This window comes from Aquarana catesbeiana, linkage group LG03, assembly GCF_042186555.1.
Source record: "Aquarana catesbeiana isolate 2022-GZ linkage group LG03, ASM4218655v1, whole genome shotgun sequence".
Classification (NCBI taxonomy): domain Eukaryota; kingdom Metazoa; phylum Chordata; class Amphibia; order Anura; family Ranidae; genus Aquarana; species Aquarana catesbeiana.
In genome coordinates, this window is record NC_133326.1 from 731,534,874 (window position 1) to 731,554,622 (window position 19,749).

General features: G+C 48.9%; 1 protein-coding gene across 1 annotated transcript; it reads left to right on the forward strand.

Annotated features, from left to right (window-relative positions):
• The first annotated feature begins 12,931 nt into the window (after nucleotides 1-12,931).
• LOC141134950 (zona pellucida sperm-binding protein 3-like) lies at nucleotides 12,932-18,948 on the forward strand. Its single transcript, XM_073624384.1, has 8 exons — nucleotides 12,932-13,399; nucleotides 15,484-15,596; nucleotides 16,703-16,806; nucleotides 16,883-17,060; nucleotides 17,165-17,285; nucleotides 17,361-17,452; nucleotides 18,097-18,239; nucleotides 18,719-18,948. Exons 1-8 carry the CDS (start codon nucleotides 12,932-12,934, stop codon nucleotides 18,946-18,948), a joined length of 1,449 nt encoding a protein of 482 aa, XP_073480485.1.
• Nucleotides 18,949-19,749: the final 801 nt, after the last annotated feature.

Below are 19,749 nucleotides of genomic sequence, written 5' to 3' on the forward strand. Positions count from 1 at the left end.
GGATCTGCAATTAGCGGACCTCCAGCTGTTGCAAAACTACAAGTCCCATCATGCCTCTCCCTCTGGGTGCCATGTTTGTATCTGTCAGGGTCTTGCTATGCCTCATGGGAATTTTAGTTCTGCAACAGCTGGAGGTCCGCTAATTGCATATCCCCGGTATATACTGTGTGTATGTGTATATACGAATAGATTTTTTTTTTTTAGTTCTGATCAGAATAAATAAATACAATTTTTCCAATTGCTGCTCCAATAAATGGAAAGAAAACTTGTTCTTTAGACCAAAACGTAGAGGATTGGACAGTCCCGATTCAGAAGGGACAGTCCCGATTCGGAGGGGACAGTCTATATTATGGTCCTCTCTCCTGCAGTGTATGTGCATTCCAGGGGCCTGAACACAGCAAGGGGTGGAGGGGGTGCTATATCAGAAATAGCACTGTTATATCGGGGGGGGGGGGTGATAGGAGGATCAACAAAGGGTCTTTTTTCAAGAGTGACATATAGAAATTGATGCAACCTCTGTATTGGTCAGTGAAGCCAACTATCATATTAAAGAACCAATAGGGAGGACTGGGAAGTTGCAGGAGGGGAGGGTATAGGAAAAGTCAGGATGTAGATAAACCTGTCTGTCTGGATGTACAGATTATCTCTACTGAAGAAAGTCTCTGGGTATTTCATTGTATACTCAGATGGGATTGAGTGACAGGTTCACTTTAAAAGAAAAGGTAATTTTCAGTATCTTTTCCAATCCCATCCCCCTTCTGTGCACCCATCCTCCACAGTCCCCTCCCCTTCTGTGCACCCATCCTCCACAGTCCCCTTCCCTTCTGTGCACCCATCCTCCACAGCCCCCTCCCCTTCTGTGCACCCATTCTCCACAGTCCCCTCCCCTTCTGTGCACCCATCCTCCACAGTCCCCTTCCCCTTCTGTGCACCCATCCTCCACAGTCCCCTCCCCTTCTGTGCACCCATTCTCCACAGTCCCCTCCCCTTCTGTGCACCCATACTCCACAGTCCCTTCCCCTTCTGTGCACCCATCCTCCACAGTCCCTTCCCCTTCTGTGCACCCATCCTCCACAGTCCCCTCCCCTTCTGTGCACCCATCTTCCACAGTCTCCTCCCCTTCTGTGCACCCATCCTCCACAGTCCCCTCCCCTTCTGTGCACCCATCCTCCACAGTCCCCTCCCCTTCTGTGCACCCATCCTCCACAGTCCCCTCCCCTTCTGTGCACCCATCCTCCACAGTCCCCTCCCCTTCTGTGCACCCATCCTCCACAGTTCTCCCCCCTTCTGTGCACCCACCCTCCACATTCCCCTCCCCTTCTGTGTACCCATCTTCCACAGTCCCCTCCTCTTCTGTGCACCCATTCTCCACAGTCCCCTCCCTTCTGTGTACCCATCCTCCACAGTTCTCCCCCTTCTGTGCACCCATCCTCCACAGTTCTCCCCCTTCTGTGCACCCATCCTCCACAGTCTCCTCCCCTTCTGTGTACCCATCCCCCACAGTCTCCCACCCATCTCCAGTCCATCTATACTTCTCACTTCCCTCCCTGGAGTGCACCCATCCTTCTCAGTCTCCTCCCCTGCATTGCATCTATTCTTCTTAATCCCCTTCAGTGTACCCATCCTTCTCAAATCCCTAAAACTCTCCTCCTCAGTATACTTATCCTTCTAATTCCCCTCTTCTGTGGTGCACCTCTTCTTCTCAGTTTCCTCCTCTGCAGTGCAGTTGTCTTTCTTAGACCCCCTTCAGACTTGTACCCATCCTTCTCAGGGCCCTCCCCTTCAGTGCACCTACCCTTCTCAGTCTCCTCCTCCGCAGTGCATCTACCTTTCTCAGTCTCCTTCTCTGCAGTGCACCTATACTTCTTCTTAGTCTCCTCCTCTACAGTGCATCTATCCTTCTTCTTATGCCGCGTACACACGGTCGGACTTTTCGTCTACAAAAGCCCAACGGACGCCGACGGACTAAAGCTGGCTGGTAATCCGATCGTGTGTGGGCTTCTCCGGACTTTCAGCAGACTTTTTCAGCCTCAAATCCGACGGACTTTAGATTTGAAACATGCTTCAAATCTTTACGTCGTAACTACGACGGACCCCGAAATCCGCTCGTCTGTGTGCTAGTCCGACGGACAAAAACCCATGCTAGGGCAGCTATTGGCTACTGGCTATGAACTTCCTTATTTTAGTCCGGTGTACGTCATCACGTACGAATCCGTCGGACTTTTGTGTGGTCGTGTGTAGGCAAGTCCGTTCGTTAGAAAGTCTGCTGCAAGTCCGCCGAAAGTCCGCCGGAAGTCTGTCGGACAGGCTGTCGGACTTTTGTAGACGAAAAGTCCGACCGTGTGTACGCGGCATTAGTCTCCTCCTCTACAGTGCATCTATCCTTCTTCTTAGTCTCCTTCTCTACAGTGCATCTATCCTTCTTCTTAGTCTCCTCCTCTACAGTGTAATATAGATAGCAATATAGATTTTTATCTATAGCAATATAGATAAAAAAAAATCATTGAAAAAAGCGATGTGCTGTCCTCCCCCAGTCCATACCAGGCCCTTCAGGTCTGGTATGGATATTAAGGGGAACTCCACGCCAAAATAAAAAAAATGTTGTGGGGGCCCCCGAAAAATCCATACCAGACCCTTGCCCGAGCACACAACCTGGCAGGCCAGGATAAGGGGGGACGAGCAAGCCCCCACCTCCTTCAGAACCATACCAGGCCACATGCCCTCAACATGGGGATGGTGCTTTGGGGTCCCTACAAGTTAATGGGGACAAGGGCCTCGTTCCCACAACCCTTGCCGGTGGTTATGGAGGTCTGCGGGCGGGGGGTTATCGGAATCTGGAAGCTCCCTTTAACAAGGGGGCCCCTAGGTACTGCCCCCCCTATTTATTTTTATTTTTTTTAAAAAGTGTCCCGTGACGTCCATCTTCAATCATGCAGCCTGACGGACCCGAAAAATAGAAAAAAAAAAAAAACTCCGCCTCCATGGGAGACCTCCCAGTGACAGCTGTCTCTTGGCTGTGACAGCTGTTATATAGGCAAGGGTGGGGCCACCTGTGTTGTAAAATGGATGACCCATCCCCCTCTAACGTCAGAAGGGGAGGGGTCACTCAGTTATATCACCTGGTGGCCCCGCCCCTGCCTATATAACAGCTGTCACAGCCAAGAGACAGCTGTCACTGGGAGGTCTCCCATGGAGGCGGAGTTTTTTTTTTTTTTCTATTTTTCGGGTCCGTCAGGCTGCATGATTGAAGATGGACGTCGGCGGGACGCCTCCCATCGAGGCAGAGCTTTTTTTTTTCTAGTTTTCGGGTCAGTTGGCGCCGTGATTGAAGATGGATGGACATTGCTGGATAATTTATTATTATTTTTTTTAATAAAGGAATTGCCCAAAGCTGTTGTTTTTACCTTTTTGACACTTTTTTGGTGAATGGGTAGGGGTACAATGTACCCAATACCTATTCACATGGGAGGGCTTAAAGGGAGCTTCCAGATTCCCCCCGCTTGCAGGTCCCTACAACCACCGGGCAAGGGTTGTGGGGATGAGGCCGTAGGGACCCCAAAGCACCCTTCCATGTTGAGGGCATGTGGCCTGGTATGGTTCAGGAGGGGGGGCACTCTCTCGTCCCCCCATCTATCCTGACCTGCCAGGTTGTATGCTTGGATAAGGGTCTGGTATGAATTTTATGGGCGATCTTGCAGTGCATTATAGGGCGTTCCATGAACGCCCCATATGTTTGGGTCGTTTGCGAGCAAACGAACACCCGATGTTTGAGTCAAACTTATGTTTGACTCAGGGGCGGACTGACAACTCATGGGGCCCCTGGACAATAGGAGATTATGGGGGCCCCCAGGCAATCAGAGATGATGGGGACACACAGTATACAATCACACAGTATACACATACATGTACACACAGTATACACAGACATGCTTCTATTGGCTGAGAAGGTACTGGAGAGGTGGGGCAGCTATAATCTCTGGATTTTTAGACCAAAAAGATGTCGGTAAGGGACATTTCAGAGACAGATGTAAAAAAAAAAATGATTTTTATATACTGTCCCTGGTTTTACTGAGGCTGGCAACCCTGATGGGGCCCCCGGGCAGTGCCCGAGTGGCCGAATGGTCAGTCTGCCCCTGGTTTGACTCAAACATCGGGCTCATCCCTACTTAGAACTCTCCTCTGCTGTGAATATACAGTGCCTTGAAAAAGTATTCATACCCCTTGAAATTTTACACATTTTGTCATGTTACAACCAAAAACCTAAATGTATTTTATTGGGATTTTATGGGATAGACCAACACAAAGTGGCACATAATTGTAACGTGGAAGGAAAATGATAAATGATACAAATAAATATGTAAAAAGTGGGGGGGCATTTGTATTCAGCCCCTCTTTACTCTGATACCCCTAACTAAAATCTAGTGGAACAAATTGCCTTCAGAAGTCACTTAATTAGTAAATAGAGTCCACCTGTGTGTCATTTAATCTCAGTATAAACACAGCTGTTCTGTGAAGCCCTCAGAGGTTTGTTAGAGAACCTTAGTGAACAAACAGCATCACGAAAGGCAAGGAACACACCAGACAGGTCAGTGATAAAGTTGTGGAGAAGTATAAAGCAGGGTTAGGTTATAAAAAAAATATCCCAAGCTTTGGACATCTCACGGAGCACTGTTCAATACATCATCCAAAAATGGAAAGAGTATGGCACAACTGCAAACCTACCAAGACATGGCTGTCCACTTAAACTGACCAGCCGGGCAAGGAGAGCATTCATCAGAGAAGCAGCCAAGAGGTCCATGGTAACTCTGGAGGAGCTGCAGAGATCCACAGCTCAGGTGGGAGAATCTGTCCACAGGACAACTTTTAGTCGTGTTCTCCACAAATCTGACCTTTATGGAAGAGTGACAAGAAGAAAGCCATTGGTGAAAGAAAGCCATAAGAAGTCCTGTTTGCAGTTTGTGAGAAGCCATGTGGGGGACACAACAAATGTGGAAGAAGACGCTCTGGTCAGATTAGACCAAAATTGAACTTTTTGGCCTAAAAACAAAACGCTATGTGTGGTGGAAAACTAACACTGCACATCACCCTGAACACACCATCCCCACCGTGAAACATGGTGGTGGCATCCTGTGGTGGGGATGCTTTTCCTCAGCAAAGACTGGGAAGCTGGTCAGAGTTGATAGGAAGATGGATGTATCCAAATACAGGGCAATCTTAGAAGAAAACCTGTTAAGCCCCATATCATATTTTCTGCTGATTTTTACCTTCAGATTTACCAAAACCATATAATATGAGGTCAAACCTTAGGAGTTTCAATTAGTATGCAATCAGGCAGGCCCTTGCACTACATGGTTCTGGTAAATATGAAGACAAAAATCAGCAGAAAATCTGATAGTGTGTAATGGGCTTTATGCCGCGTACACACGGTCGGACTTTCCGGCATACTTGGTCCGGCGGACCAGAGTCCGCCGAACAATCCGACCGTGTGTAGGCTCCGGCGGACTTTTCTGGCGGACTTTTTCCCAAAAGCCCCGCGGACCTAGATTTGAAACACGTTTTAAATCTTTCCGTCGGATTCAGTTTCTGGCGGAAAGTCCACTCGTCTATGTGCTGGTCCGACGGAAAGCCCGCTCGTCTGTATGCTGGTCCAACGGACCAGATACGACACAAGGGCAGGGTATTGCATTTCGCGCTCACTGCAATAGGAAAAACAAATTTTCCTATTGCGGCGAGCGCGGGGCATACCAGGCCCTTAGGTCTGGTATGGATTATAAAGGGAAGCCCCCCTACGCCGAAAAAAACGGCGTGGGGTCCCCCCTAAAATCCATACCAGACCCCGATCCAAGCACACAGCCTGGCCAGTCAGGAAAGGGGGTGGGGAGAGAGAGCACCCCCCCTCCTGAACCGTACCAGGCTGCATGCCCTCAACATGGGGGGTGGGTGCTTTGGGGGAGGGGGCGCCCTGCGGGCCCCCCCCCCACCCTAAAGCACCTTGTCCCCATGTTGATGAGGACAAGGGCCTCTTCCCGACAACCCTGGCCATTGGTTGTCGGGGTCTGCAGGCGGGGGGCTTATTGGAATCCGGGAGCCCCCTATAATAAGAGGGCCCCCAGATCCCGGCCCCCACCCTATGTGAATGAGTATGGGGTACATGGTACCCCTACCCATTCACCTAGGGAAAAAGTGTCAGTAATAAAACACACTACACAGGTTTTTAAAATAATTTATTAAACAGCTCCGGGGGGGTCTTCCTCAGGCTTCGGGGGGTCCCTCTTCTCCCGGCGTCCGGTTGGTTCTTCTCCGCTCTCTCCGGCCTCTTCTCCCGGTGTTCCAGTTCTTCTGGCGGCTCCTCCGCTGTCTTCGGGCTGCTCTCTTGCCAGCAGAGGTCCGGACTTCTGGGCTTCTTGTCTTCTTCCCTCTTCTCTTCTCCAGATGTTGACACAACGCTCTCTCCGGCTGGACTGCTCTCTGAGGGCTCCGTTGTGACTTATATAGGCGGAGACCCCGCCCCCTTATGATGTCACAGTCCCTGGGCATGCTGGGACTGTGATGTTTTAGGGGGTGTGGTCACCAGGTGATGTTGACCACGCCCCCTAAAACGTCACAGTCCCAGCATGCCCAGGGACTGTGACATCATAAGGGGGCGGGGTCTCCGCCTATATAAGTCACAACGGAGCCCTCAGAGAGCAGTCCAGCCGGAGAGAGCGTCGTGTCAACATCTGGAGAAGAGAAGAGGGAAGAAGACAAGAAGCCTGGACCTCCGCTGGCAAGAGAGTGGCCTGAAGACAGCGGAGGAGCCGGCCGAAGAACTGGAACACCGGGAGAAGAGGCCGGAGAAGAACCAACCGGACGCTGGGAGAAGAGGAACCGGAGGGACCCCCGAAGCCTGAGGAAGACCTCCCTGGAGCTATTTAATAAATTATTTTAAAAACCTGTGTAGTGTGTTTTATTATTGACACTTTTCCCCTAGGTAAATGGGTAGGGGTACCATGTACCCCATATTCATTCACATAGGGTGGGGGGCCGGGATCTGGCTCTGTACACCCGCTGTGCCCATTATGGGGGGTTCCCACCATCCCTGTGCTGAGTTCCCGGGTCTGTACACCTACTGTGCCCACTAACCGCTTGCCGACCGGATCATGCTGATATACGTCAGCAGAAGGGCGCGTACAGGCAGATTAACCTACCTGTACGTTGCCCTTTAAGAAGCGGTTTGCGGGCGCGCGCACCGCGACCTCCGTGAGTGTGATCGCGGGTCCTGCAATCGGAGAGGAAGAACGGGGAAATGCTGATGTAAACATGAATTTCCCCGTTCTGCCTAATGACACTGACACTGATCACAGCTCCCTGTAATCAGGAGCGGTGATCAGTGTCGTGTCACATGTAGCCCCTCCCCCCACAGTTAGAATCACTCCCTAAGACACACTTAACCCCTACAGCGCCCCTTAGTGGTTAACCCCTTCACTGCCAGTCACATTTACACAGTAATCAGTGCATTTTTAATCGCACTGATCGCTGTATAAATGTGAATGGTCCCAACATTGCACCAAAAATGTCCGATCTGTCCGCCATAATGTCGCAGTCACGATAAAAATCTCTGATCGCCGCCATTACTAGTAAAAAAAAAAATTGTTAATAAAAATGCCATAAAACTATCCCCTAGTTTGTAAATGCTATAACTTTTGCGCAAACCAATCAATAAATGCTTATTGCGATTTTGAGAAGAATACGATCGGCCTAAACTGAGGAAAAAAAAATGGGTTTTTTTTATATATATTTTTTGGGGATATTTATTATAGCAAAAAGTTTAAAAAATTGCTTTTTTTTCAAAATTGTCGCTATTTTTTTGGTTATAGCGCAAAAAATAAAAACCACAGCGGCGATCAAAAACCACCAAAAGAAAGCTCTATTTGTGGGGAAAAAAGGACGCCAGTTTTGTTTGTGAGCCACGTCGCACGACCGCGCAATTGTCCGTTAAAGCGATGCAGTGCCGAATCGCAAAAAGTGCTCTGGTCTTTGGGCAGCCAAATGGTTTAATGGCTTAAGAGATTAAGAGGGGTTCCCACCATCCCTGTGCTGAGTTCCCATGTCTGTATACCTGCTGTGCCCATTATGAGGGGTTCCCACCATCCCTGTGCTGAGTTCCCGGGTCTGTATACCTGCTATACCCATTATGAGGGGTTCCCACCATCCCTGTGCTATTGAGCCCTACAATAAATCTCTCCTGTTGGTGTGAGTGACACTAATATTATGGTGTAGTATCAGTTGATCCAATCATTGTGTATCCTTGTGAGATTCCTCTTCTCCATGCAGCTTGTGTAGCACATTCCATGTGGACCTGTCTCTCCTATTTGATTCCAGTATGAGGATGAATCTAGTCATCTTCTCCGGTGGATCTCCAGGGGAATGAGGTGACATCCATTATTGGTTCCATCTCCCATCCATCATGTATAGTCCCAGCCATTGGGTGTGGTGATGATTGGCCCCAGCTGGGGGTATCAGTGGTTGGTGGGAGGGGTATAAAGGACAGCTTTTTCTCTCCCTCATTTATTGTGTTGTGTCTCTTATGGGCAGGATGGGTTTTCTGATGAAGGGTTGTTGGGTGCTGCTCCTGGCTGTGGCTTTCTGGTCAGGGTTTGGCTGTGATGGAGTCTTGGTGAGACATGGCCTCCAGTCAGATTGGTGGAGGAGCAACCAGCGGGCTCTACCTGGCCAGGGCTCTTCTAGATGGGGCTCAAGAGACTGGAATGCTAATCGCCCTGTTGTGGGTGTTGGGGCTCCTAGGGGTTCACTTGGTGGACGTGTTGGTGGGGTTCCACGAGATCTGCCGCAGCCTGGGACCTCCCCTATCAGCATCCAGTGTGGAGAGGACAACCTGGTGGTCAATGTTCAGAGGGATTTCTATGGGATTGGGAAGCTGGTTCAACCTTCTGACCTGAGCCTGGGGCCCCGTGGCTGCAAACCCAACCCCCAGAGTACAGACACCACTGTTACCTTCCAGATAAACCTCCAGGACTGCGGCAATACAGTGCAGGTAATCTTCAAATGTTCCCCTGTGTCCATGTATTCTAGTCAAAGGCCCCCCAGAGTGTCCCTCACTCCCCTTCCAAGTCCTCATCTTCCAGTAGTCTGTGTATAGAACCTTCTCTGTTGGCCTCACCTGGAACCAGCTTGCTCCTAAGGACCCTATATTCGATGTTCCATTGAAAAGGACTACACAGGACAACTTTTAGTCGTGTTCTCCACAAATCTGACCTTTATGGAAGAGTGACAAGAAGAAAGCCATTGGTGAAAGAAAGCCATAAGAAGTCCTGTTTGCAGTTTGTGAGAAGCCATGTGGGGGACACAACAAATGTGGAAGAAGACGCTCTGGTCAGATTAGACCAAAATTGAACTTTTTGGCCTAAAAACAAAACGCTATGTGTGGTGGAAAACTAACACTGCACATCACCCTGAACACACCATCCCCACCGTGAAACATGGTGGTGGCATCCTGTGGTGGGGATGCTTTTCCTCAGCAAAGACTGGGAAGCTGGTCAGAGTTGATAGGAAGATGGATGTATCCAAATACAGGGCAATCTTAGAAGAAAACCTGTTAAGCCCCATATCATATTTTCTGCTGATTTTTACCTTCAGATTTACCAAAACCATATAATATGAGGTCAAACCTTAGGAGTTTCAATTAGTATGCAATCAGGCAGGCCCTTGCACTACATGGTTCTGGTAAATATGAAGACAAAAATCAGCAGAAAATCTGATAGTGTGTAATGGGCTTTATGCCGCGTACACACGGTCGGACTTTCCGGCATACTTGGTCCGGCGGACCAGAGTCCGCCGAACAATCCGACCGTGTGTAGGCTCCGGCGGACTTTTCTGGCGGACTTTTTCCCAAAAGCCCGCCGGACCTAGATTTGAAACACGTTTTAAATCTTTCCGTCGGATTCAGTTTCTGGCGGAAAGTCCACTCGTCTATGTGCTGGTCCGACGGAAAGCCCGCTCGTCTGTATGCTGGTCCAACGGACCAGATACGACACAAGGGCAGGGTATTGCATTTCGCGCTCACTGCAATAGGAAAAACAAATTTTCCTATTGCGGCGAGCGCGGGGCATACCAGGCCCTTAGGTCTGGTATGGATTATAAAGGGAAGCCCCCCTACGCCGAAAAAACGGCGTGGGGTCCCCCCTAAAATCCATACCAGACCCCGATCCAAGCACACAGCCTGGCCAGTCAGGAAAGGGGGTGGGGAGAGAGAGCACCCCCCCTCCTGAACCGTACCAGGCTGCATGCCCTCAACATGGGGGGTGGGTGCTTTGGGGGAGGGGGCGCCCTGCGGGCCCCCCCCCCACCCTAAAGCACCTTGTCCCCATGTTGATGAGGACAAGGGCCTCTTCCCGACAACCCTGGCCATTGGTTGTCGGGGTCTGCAGGCGGGGGGCTTATTGGAATCCGGGAGCCCCCTATAATAAGAGGGCCCCCAGATCCCGGCCCCCACCCTATGTGAATGAGTATGGGGTACATGGTACCCCTACCCATTCACCTAGGGAAAAAGTGTCAGTAATAAAACACACTACACAGGTTTTTAAAATAATTTATTAAACAGCTCCGGGGGGGTCTTCCTCAGGCTTCGGGGGGTCCCTCTTCTCCCGGCGTCCGGTTGGTTCTTCTCCGCTCTCTCCGGCCTCTTCTCCCGGTGTTCCAGTTCTTCTGGCGGCTCCTCCGCTGTCTTCGGGCTGCTCTCTTGCCAGCAGAGGTCCGGACTTCTGGGCTTCTTGTCTTCTTCCCTCTTCTCTTCTCCAGATGTTGACACAACGCTCTCTCCGGCTGGACTGCTCTCTGAGGGCTCCGTTGTGACTTATATAGGCGGAGACCCCGCCCCCTTATGATGTCACAGTCCCTGGGCATGCTGGGACTGTGATGTTTTAGGGGGTGTGGTCACCAGGTGATGTTGACCACGCCCCCTAAAACGTCACAGTCCCAGCATGCCCAGGGACTGTGACATCATAAGGGGGCGGGGTCTCCGCCTATATAAGTCACAACGGAGCCCTCAGAGAGCAGTCCAGCCGGAGAGAGCGTCGTGTCAACATCTGGAGAAGAGAAGAGGGAAGAAGACAAGAAGCCTGGACCTCCGCTGGCAAGAGAGTGGCCTGAAGACAGCGGAGGAGCCGGCCGAAGAACTGGAACACCGGGAGAAGAGGCCGGAGAAGAACCAACCGGACGCTGGGAGAAGAGGAACCGGAGGGACCCCCGAAGCCTGAGGAAGACCTCCCTGGAGCTATTTAATAAATTATTTTAAAAACCTGTGTAGTGTGTTTTATTATTGACACTTTTCCCCTAGGTAAATGGGTAGGGGTACCATGTACCCCATATTCATTCACATAGGGTGGGGGGCCGGGATCTGGCTCTGTACACCCGCTGTGCCCATTATGGGGGGTTCCCACCATCCCTGTGCTGAGTTCCCGGGTCTGTACACCTACTGTGCCCACTAACCGCTTGCCGACCGGATCATGCTGATATACGTCAGCAGAAGGGCGCGTACAGGCAGATTAACCTACCTGTACGTTGCCCTTTAAGAAGCGGTTTGCGGGCGCGCGCACCGCGACCTCCGTGAGTGTGATCGCGGGTCCTGCAATCGGAGAGGAAGAACGGGGAAATGCTGATGTAAACATGAATTTCCCCGTTCTGCCTAATGACACTGACACTGATCACAGCTCCCTGTAATCAGGAGCGGTGATCAGTGTCGTGTCACATGTAGCCCCTCCCCCCACAGTTAGAATCACTCCCTAAGACACACTTAACCCCTACAGCGCCCCTTAGTGGTTAACCCCTTCACTGCCAGTCACATTTACACAGTAATCAGTGCATTTTTAATCGCACTGATCGCTGTATAAATGTGAATGGTCCCAACATTGCACCAAAAATGTCCGATCTGTCCGCCATAATGTCGCAGTCACGATAAAAATCTCTGATCGCCGCCATTACTAGTAAAAAAAAAAATTGTTAATAAAAATGCCATAAAACTATCCCCTAGTTTGTAAATGCTATAACTTTTGCGCAAACCAATCAATAAATGCTTATTGCGATTTTGAGAAGAATACGATCGGCCTAAACTGAGGAAAAAAAAATGGGTTTTTTTTATATATATTTTTTGGGGATATTTATTATAGCAAAAAGTTTAAAAAATTGCTTTTTTTTCAAAATTGTCGCTATTTTTTTGGTTATAGCGCAAAAAATAAAAACCACAGCGGCGATCAAAAACCACCAAAAGAAAGCTCTATTTGTGGGGAAAAAAGGACGCCAGTTTTGTTTGTGAGCCACGTCGCACGACCGCGCAATTGTCCGTTAAAGCGATGCAGTGCCGAATCGCAAAAAGTGCTCTGGTCTTTGGGCAGCCAAATGGTTTAATGGCTTAAGAGATTAAGAGGGGTTCCCACCATCCCTGTGCTGAGTTCCCATGTCTGTATACCTGCTGTGCCCATTATGAGGGGTTCCCACCATCCCTGTGCTGAGTTCCCGGGTCTGTATACCTGCTATACCCATTATGAGGGGTTCCCACCATCCCTGTGCTATTGAGCCCTACAATAAATCTCTCCTGTTGGTGTGAGTGACACTAATATTATGGTGTAGTATCAGTTGATCCAATCATTGTGTATCCTTGTGAGATTCCTCTTCTCCATGCAGCTTGTGTAGCACATTCCATGTGGACCTGTCTCTCCTATTTGATTCCAGTATGAGGATGAATCTAGTCATCTTCTCCGGTGGATCTCCAGGGGAATGAGGTGACATCCATTATTGGTTCCATCTCCCATCCATCATGTATAGTCCCAGCCATTGGGTGTGGTGATGATTGGCCCCAGCTGGGGGTATCAGTGGTTGGTGGGAGGGGTATAAAGGACAGCTTTTTCTCTCCCTCATTTATTGTGTTGTGTCTCTTATGGGCAGGATGGGTTTTCTGATGAAGGGTTGTTGGGTGCTGCTCCTGGCTGTGGCTTTCTGGTCAGGGTTTGGCTGTGATGGAGTCTTGGTGAGACATGGCCTCCAGTCAGATTGGTGGAGGAGCAACCAGCGGGCTCTACCTGGCCAGGGCTCTTCTAGATGGGGCTCAAGAGACTGGAATGCTAATCGCCCTGTTGTGGGTGTTGGGGCTCCTAGGGGTTCACTTGGTGGACGTGTTGGTGGGGTTCCACGAGATCTGCCGCAGCCTGGGACCTCCCCTATCAGCATCCAGTGTGGAGAGGACAACCTGGTGGTCAATGTTCAGAGGGATTTCTATGGGATTGGGAAGCTGGTTCAACCTTCTGACCTGAGCCTGGGGCCCCGTGGCTGCAAACCCAACCCCCAGAGTACAGACACCACTGTTACCTTCCAGATAAACCTCCAGGACTGCGGCAATACAGTGCAGGTAATCTTCAAATGTTCCCCTGTGTCCATGTATTCTAGTCAAAGGCCCCCCAGAGTGTCCCTCACTCCCCTTCCAAGTCCTCCTCTTCCAGTAGTCTGTGTATAGAACCTTCTCTGTTGGCCTCACCTGGAACCAGCTTGCTCCTAAGGACCCTATATTCGATGTTCCATTGAAAAGGACTACCCCCCCCCCCCCCCCCCCCCCTTCAAATTCCAGTAATATATTGCTGCAGCCTATCCGCTCTTAACTTTCCCCCTCACTTCCCCACCAGCCAGAGTAGAATTCAAATCTCTGCTTACCAGAGTAAGACGTTTTCCATCCCTTCAAGGCTTGATTCATATGGCCTCCCCTTCTTGAATAGGGGAGGGGGTGTGCCGGAACTTTAAAGCTCCACTTTGGGAAGATGAAGGTAAGTGAAGACATAATGCTTTTGAATAGGTTATGGGAGAGCTAAAACCTCTGTTGGGCATTTTGCTATTTTTTTCCTATTGGGGATTTCCTTTCACTTCCTGCCTCATAGCCACAACAGTAAGTGAGGAAATCCCTGGCTGTTACCAGAGCAGGTGTCCCCATAGAATACAGATAAACAAAAACCCAACAGGGTTCTAACCCATGCCACTTTATCAAAGTTTTCCTTCAGTTACACTTTAAACACAGATCCTATAGGGTCCCTTCTCATTTGCTGAGGGGGTGGCACTTCCCCCTTGTCCTAAACCCGACCCAAAAAAAAAAAATTGCCCACACCAAGGACAAGAGCAGTTATGCATATCGGAGATCAGTCACAGGACACCATGTTGCAGCACTGTCAGTACCCTCTGTAGTTGCCCAGATCTGTGGCAAAACCCCTTTTCAACCATACTGTTTGGTAGGGATCTGGAATGCGGGGTACAGATGGAGAACCACCAGCAGTGTCTGGGAGAGGACTCTCCAGACCATTAGTAGGGATCATTGTATGCTTAACTGAACAGGTAGTGGGAACTCTGTTGTGGGGTGACTTTAAAGTGGTTGGGGAGAAAAAAAAAAAACCCTGCAAAGGCATAATGAGCTAGTATGCATAGTAGCTCATTATGAATTACTTGCCTTAGATCAAAGCCCCCGCAGTGGTTCTCGTTCACCGCTCCGGCGGCCGACATCTTTTCCGGGGGTTACTTCTGGGTATCGTGGTTCTGGTGCTGTGATTGGCCAGAGCCGTGATTACGTCACTTGCGCGCGGGAGCCACCAGTAACAGCACAGTGTAACTGAAGCAATGGCACGTAAGTGCCATTGCTTCAGTGCCGATGACATCGGCACATGCAAACACAGGGATATCTCCTAAACCGTGCAGGTTTAGGAGATATCCAGTGTAGCTACAGGTAAGCCTAATTATAGAAATTATAGTGGTTTACAACCACTTTTAAGTAGGTGCCAGCAGACTGAAGACTTGCCTTTGTAGACTGATTCTTGAAAGACCAGTCACCAGGTCAACAACTTTTTATCATTTTATTCAGGTTTACTTTTGTGGAGACTGCTGTTGGGTTCCGCCATCTTGGGTGTGATGTCAGCAGACTTGGAGTTGCAACTTCTCCCTTGATGGCTGCATGAGGTTTATGTAATAAAAGGTGGAGGAGCTGGGCCAGCACAAACTAATTGGACACTCCAGGAGAGGGCTATACTAGGTTGATTTCTGGAATGTCAATTTACCTAGCAAGCCACTAAAATTCCACATGGAAAGGGGAAAACCCTGCATGTAAACATTTGATTCACTTTGAAGTGTTTAACCCTAAAAATCCTGTTCCCTTTAAAGCATGTTTATACTGCATAGGGGAGCATTGGATACCCAGAATATAGAAAATGCATGCAAACTAAACCCCGATTTGTAATGCAGACTGTCAGATGGAATAATTTGGTTGTTTGCAAGCAGGTTGGTGAGCTGAGCTGGGAACTTTCTTTAGTTTTGTTTGCAAGGTAAATGAGGGCTTTTGGGCCTGGCCTTCCAAAACCGGCCAGGCAATGGGGGACTTGGGGGGGCCTGGTCTCAGAAAATGGACTAAACAATGTCGGCTTTCCATGTTTGTAAGTCTGTATCATCCTCTTCTCTGCACAGATGACTCAAGACTGGCTAATCTACACCACCAACCTGACCTACAGCCCAACCTCCTCCATTCCAATCATCAGAACCAACCCAGCTGTGGTCCCCATAATGTGCTTCTACTACCGGTGAGTCAACACTACTAGATCAGATTACACTAGGGTGCCATGCAGGTCCCAGCTGGTGTTCAGCATCTGGTCAATATGTTTGGCCAGATTGGGGGAAGGTTAAACCCCTAGGTGGGTTTTTCTGCCTTCTGTCCTTGCCAAGAGATTTTCATGTATCACCTTTCCTGGTTAGGGGTGTGTTAGAAACCCCTACATCAAAATGGGCTGCCGAGTGTAGTAGTCAGTCTGTTGCCCAGACAGGCACACTTTTTCCAGAGACATGAAAGCAGTCCTTGCCCTTTTTCCTTGTATTTTATTGAAAAGAATTTAACTTGGATAGGGAATTTGAGTTGCCTAGATTTAGTCAATAGAGGGACCAACTGTATACACCACAGTATATACAATCTCCTTCTCTCCCCCTGCACTTCCTTGCTTGCAGACTTCTCCTCCAGCACATCACTTGTTTGCACTTCCTGGACCAGCCAAGCCTGGAAATGTTACCTACTCTCAAACTTGTACTATTCTTCTAGCACACTAGAGGGTGCAACATTGACATTATGGCTTCAAGTGTTGGTTTTAGTTACTTTAGCTACTTGAACTTCTCTTGACATCTGTGGACTTGGTGTCTGTGCCTATAAGCTAATTCTTCTACTGCAGTAATGATAAATTTCCTCTTACAAAGTGTGATCATGGAAGGATCTGCACTGACAATGGTGGGATTACTTTGAGTTTCTGAACTATAGAGAACCTTGTGGTCAAGATTGTGGGACTCCCTTTTATTGTCCCTGGAATCTTATATATATATATTTGGCAATGTTGGGGTAATCACAGAGATGGTGATATAACAAGGTTCTAAAGAGAATCTGAGGACAAATATAGTAGCTGCTCCTGGTAACTTAAAAGTTCAGGGATCCTGTCCTATTGATGCTTTACTATCTGGCTTCATTTGGTCACTGTCCAACAGGAATGTAATCAACCAGACAGCCATCCTTTAGTAACTTGCTGGATAGTTTCATTGTAACCAGGATTTGACATTGTACTCCAAGTCAGTAATGACAGGAAAAGAGTAATATGAATTTGTGACATTACATTTGACTCATTACTGACCTTGATCCTGTTCTGTGTAGGCACGGTAATGTGAGCAGCCAGGCCATTAAGCCAACGTGGGTTCCATTCAGCACCACCGTGTCTTTAGAAGAAAGGTTGTCCTTCTCTTTGGTCCTGATGACTGGTGAGGAAGATGGGTGATCAGGAGGGAGGGGTTATTGTTGGGCCTTTTACTAATCCCCCTTTCCTTATGTATACAGAGGACTGGAGTGGTCCCAGAAGTTCTCCCATCTATCAGTTGGGGGATCTTCTCTACATACAGGCCTCTGTGGATACTCTCAACCAAATTGCTATGATCCTGTATGTGGACCGCTGTGTGGCCACCATCTCTCCTGATGCCACCTCTTCTCCAAGTTACGACATCATTACAGACAATGGGTATGTGGTTGTGTGGGGTTTTTTTTTTTTTTGGGGGGGGGGGGGGGGGGGGGGGGGGGTTGGGTTTCTATGTGACCCAAATTGTAAGGGACCATCTTCCGCAGGTGTCTGGTGGATGGAACACAAGCTGATGCCTCCTCAGCCTTCATCACTCCAAGGGTCCAGACAAACACTCTACAGTTCATGGTGGATGCCTTCCGATTCCTAGGAAATGATGCATCTCTGGTGAGGACTGTTTGAATTGTTTGCACAAATTGTTGCCTTCTAGGAATATTTAACCTAATAACTTTTATATTCCAGATCTACTTGACCTGTTACCTGAGAGCTGCTGCTGCCACCCAGGTCCCAGATCCCATTAACAAGGCCTGTTCCTATAGTAAAGCCACAAACAGGTGAGACTATTTAAAATGCCAGTTGGATGTCCATGGATCGCTGCTCCCCCCCCCCCCCCCCCCTTTTTTTTCTGACCTGTGTACCATTGCAGAGATTTGCCTTCACTTCCTGTCCCATAGCCAGACCGGAGGTGAGAGGAAATCCCTGCAAATGAATGGCATTCCTCTGACCCCCAGCCTCCAAACCCCCCCCCCCCCCCCCCCCCCCAAAAAAAAAAAGAAAATTGGTATTTTCTCACTTTCAATTATGGTAAACCAGACAAATGGTGTGAATCTCCCTAATGGGACACACAGAAGGCAATAAAAACTAATCGATCTGCATTGTGCATCTAGAGGGATGAGCCCTAGGTAGGGTTGCCACATCATCCCTTTAATTTGGGACACACATTAATTACACGGGTTCTGTGGCTGATTATGGTGGTAATTAAACTCACTTGGTGCCTTATCTGCATTAAATCCGCCTCAGAACCTGTGTAATGTGTCCTGGATTAAAGGGATGATGTGGCAACCCTAAGCCCTTTCAAGGTAAATGTCTAACTACCTATAGTGTTGGCCTTTCACCAAGCTCCTAGTGCATCTTCTAAACACAGGTTGTCATACATACTTTGGTTTTTTTTTTTTTTTTTTTTTCTTTTCTTCTCTAGCTGGTCTGCAGTTGAGGGCCCCAGCAGTATCTGCCAGTGTTGTGAGACACCAGGCACCTGTAGCAACCCTACTGGTTTGACTGCAGGAGGAAGGAGCCGATTTGGACGACCGAGAGCCTTTGGGAAAAGGGAAGCCTTGGATGGTGAGTCTTAACCATGCAGCTGCTGCATACAACAATGGTGTGGCCACATATGCATCTTGCATTACAACAGGGGGGGTGGGTGGGGTCCTGACTGGTTGGGGTTATTCAACCTGACACTGATTCTTGCACCCACTAGGGTTCTGAGGGACACGGGTGGCAATGAAGGGGGAAGGCTAGAACCTAGATGGCCTTCATAGTGCTGCTTCTATTCCCATAGAGATGTTTCCCTCACTTGTTTCAGAACTAGAACAGGAAGGTAGATCTCCTGCATAGCCTTTTCTTTGCAATGCAAATCTTGAGGGTTCAAACCATCCTCTCCCCCATAGTGCTCAATTGGTTAACATAATTGATTCATGAGGGTCTACAGTGGACACCACCTCTGCACACTTGAGTAGGAGTTGAGTTATCACCTAAAAAGCCCTTAGTTGCATTGTATAGATGTGTATGTGCCTCCTGATCCTCCAATGTTTCTCCTGCAGAACCTAACATGGAAGAGGAACGGTCGGTGACCACCTTGGGACCTCTGCTTGTGATTGGACCAAAACAAAGTGACCTTGCAGCTGCAGTGATGAAGGAAGAGTCCACCCCCACAGAGCTCTGGTTGTTGGTGGCTGTCGGGTGTGTCAGTCTTCTTGTAGTTGCTGTGTGTACAGTGCTCATTGTGAAGTCTCTAAAAATGCCGCAATATGTATTGTCTGTTGAGAAATAAAAGAAAATGATCATTTAATATGGTCTTTTGCTTATTTATAGACCATTATATGGTATGATTTGGTGCTTTTCTAGGGGCTCTAAATGTCTAGATCGTGGGTCTCATGTGGCAGCCTCCTGCACACCCCTTGTCTCATGTGTTATATGAAGGTCGGAGGTTCCTCAATCTTAATGGGGACAGAAGTTGTGGCTGGGTGTATAGGGCCACAGGATACTAAGGATACTAAATAGAAGACTAATGGGGATCATGACTCATACTGACCCTTTTATGCATCATTGAGTCCTCACTTAGGCTTCCTACTCTTAAAAATGACTTGTTCCACATTTTGAGGATCAAGAGTGCAGAGAAGATGGAGAATGTAGGGGGGGAGGGAGTGTGCAAATAAAGGACAGTGCGGGGGAAAAATGGCAGGAGAGGGAGCAGGTTAAAACAAGAGGGAGAGAGGAGTCCAAAAGTGGATAGTGTTGGGAGATGACAGAAAATATGCAGCGGCTCGCTCTATGGAGGCCTCTATGGGCCCTACTGACACCGTCCACTGCCCCACTGACACTGTCCACTTTTAAGGTAGGCTAGTTTCGTATTTTAACGAGAGAGAGAGATCTCCCAGCAGGCCAAGGGACCCAAGAAAATCCCTGCCCATTGCCTGAGACACCCCGGGCATTCCTAATCTGTCCTTGCAATTCCCTTGTCTTATCCAATGTCACCAGCCACAATGCCCCCAAACAAACACCAGCTGCCACTGTTGGCATTCATGGTTCCCTCGAACTGTATCTCCCCAGTGCCGGCAGCACTCATGCAGCC

Excerpts from the sequence above, each read along its gene's own strand:
- LOC141134950 (XM_073624384.1), top strand. The coding sequence starts at position 12,932 with ATGGGCAGGATGGGTTTTCTGATGAAGGGTTGTTGGGTGCTGCTCCTG. Across the intron at positions 13,400-15,483 it reads ACTGCGGCAATACAGTGCAG|ATGACTCAAGACTGGCTAAT; the intron begins GTAATCTTCAAA and ends TTCTCTGCACAG. Across the intron at positions 17,453-18,096 it reads TATAGTAAAGCCACAAACAG|CTGGTCTGCAGTTGAGGGCC; the intron begins GTGAGACTATTT and ends TTTCTTCTCTAG.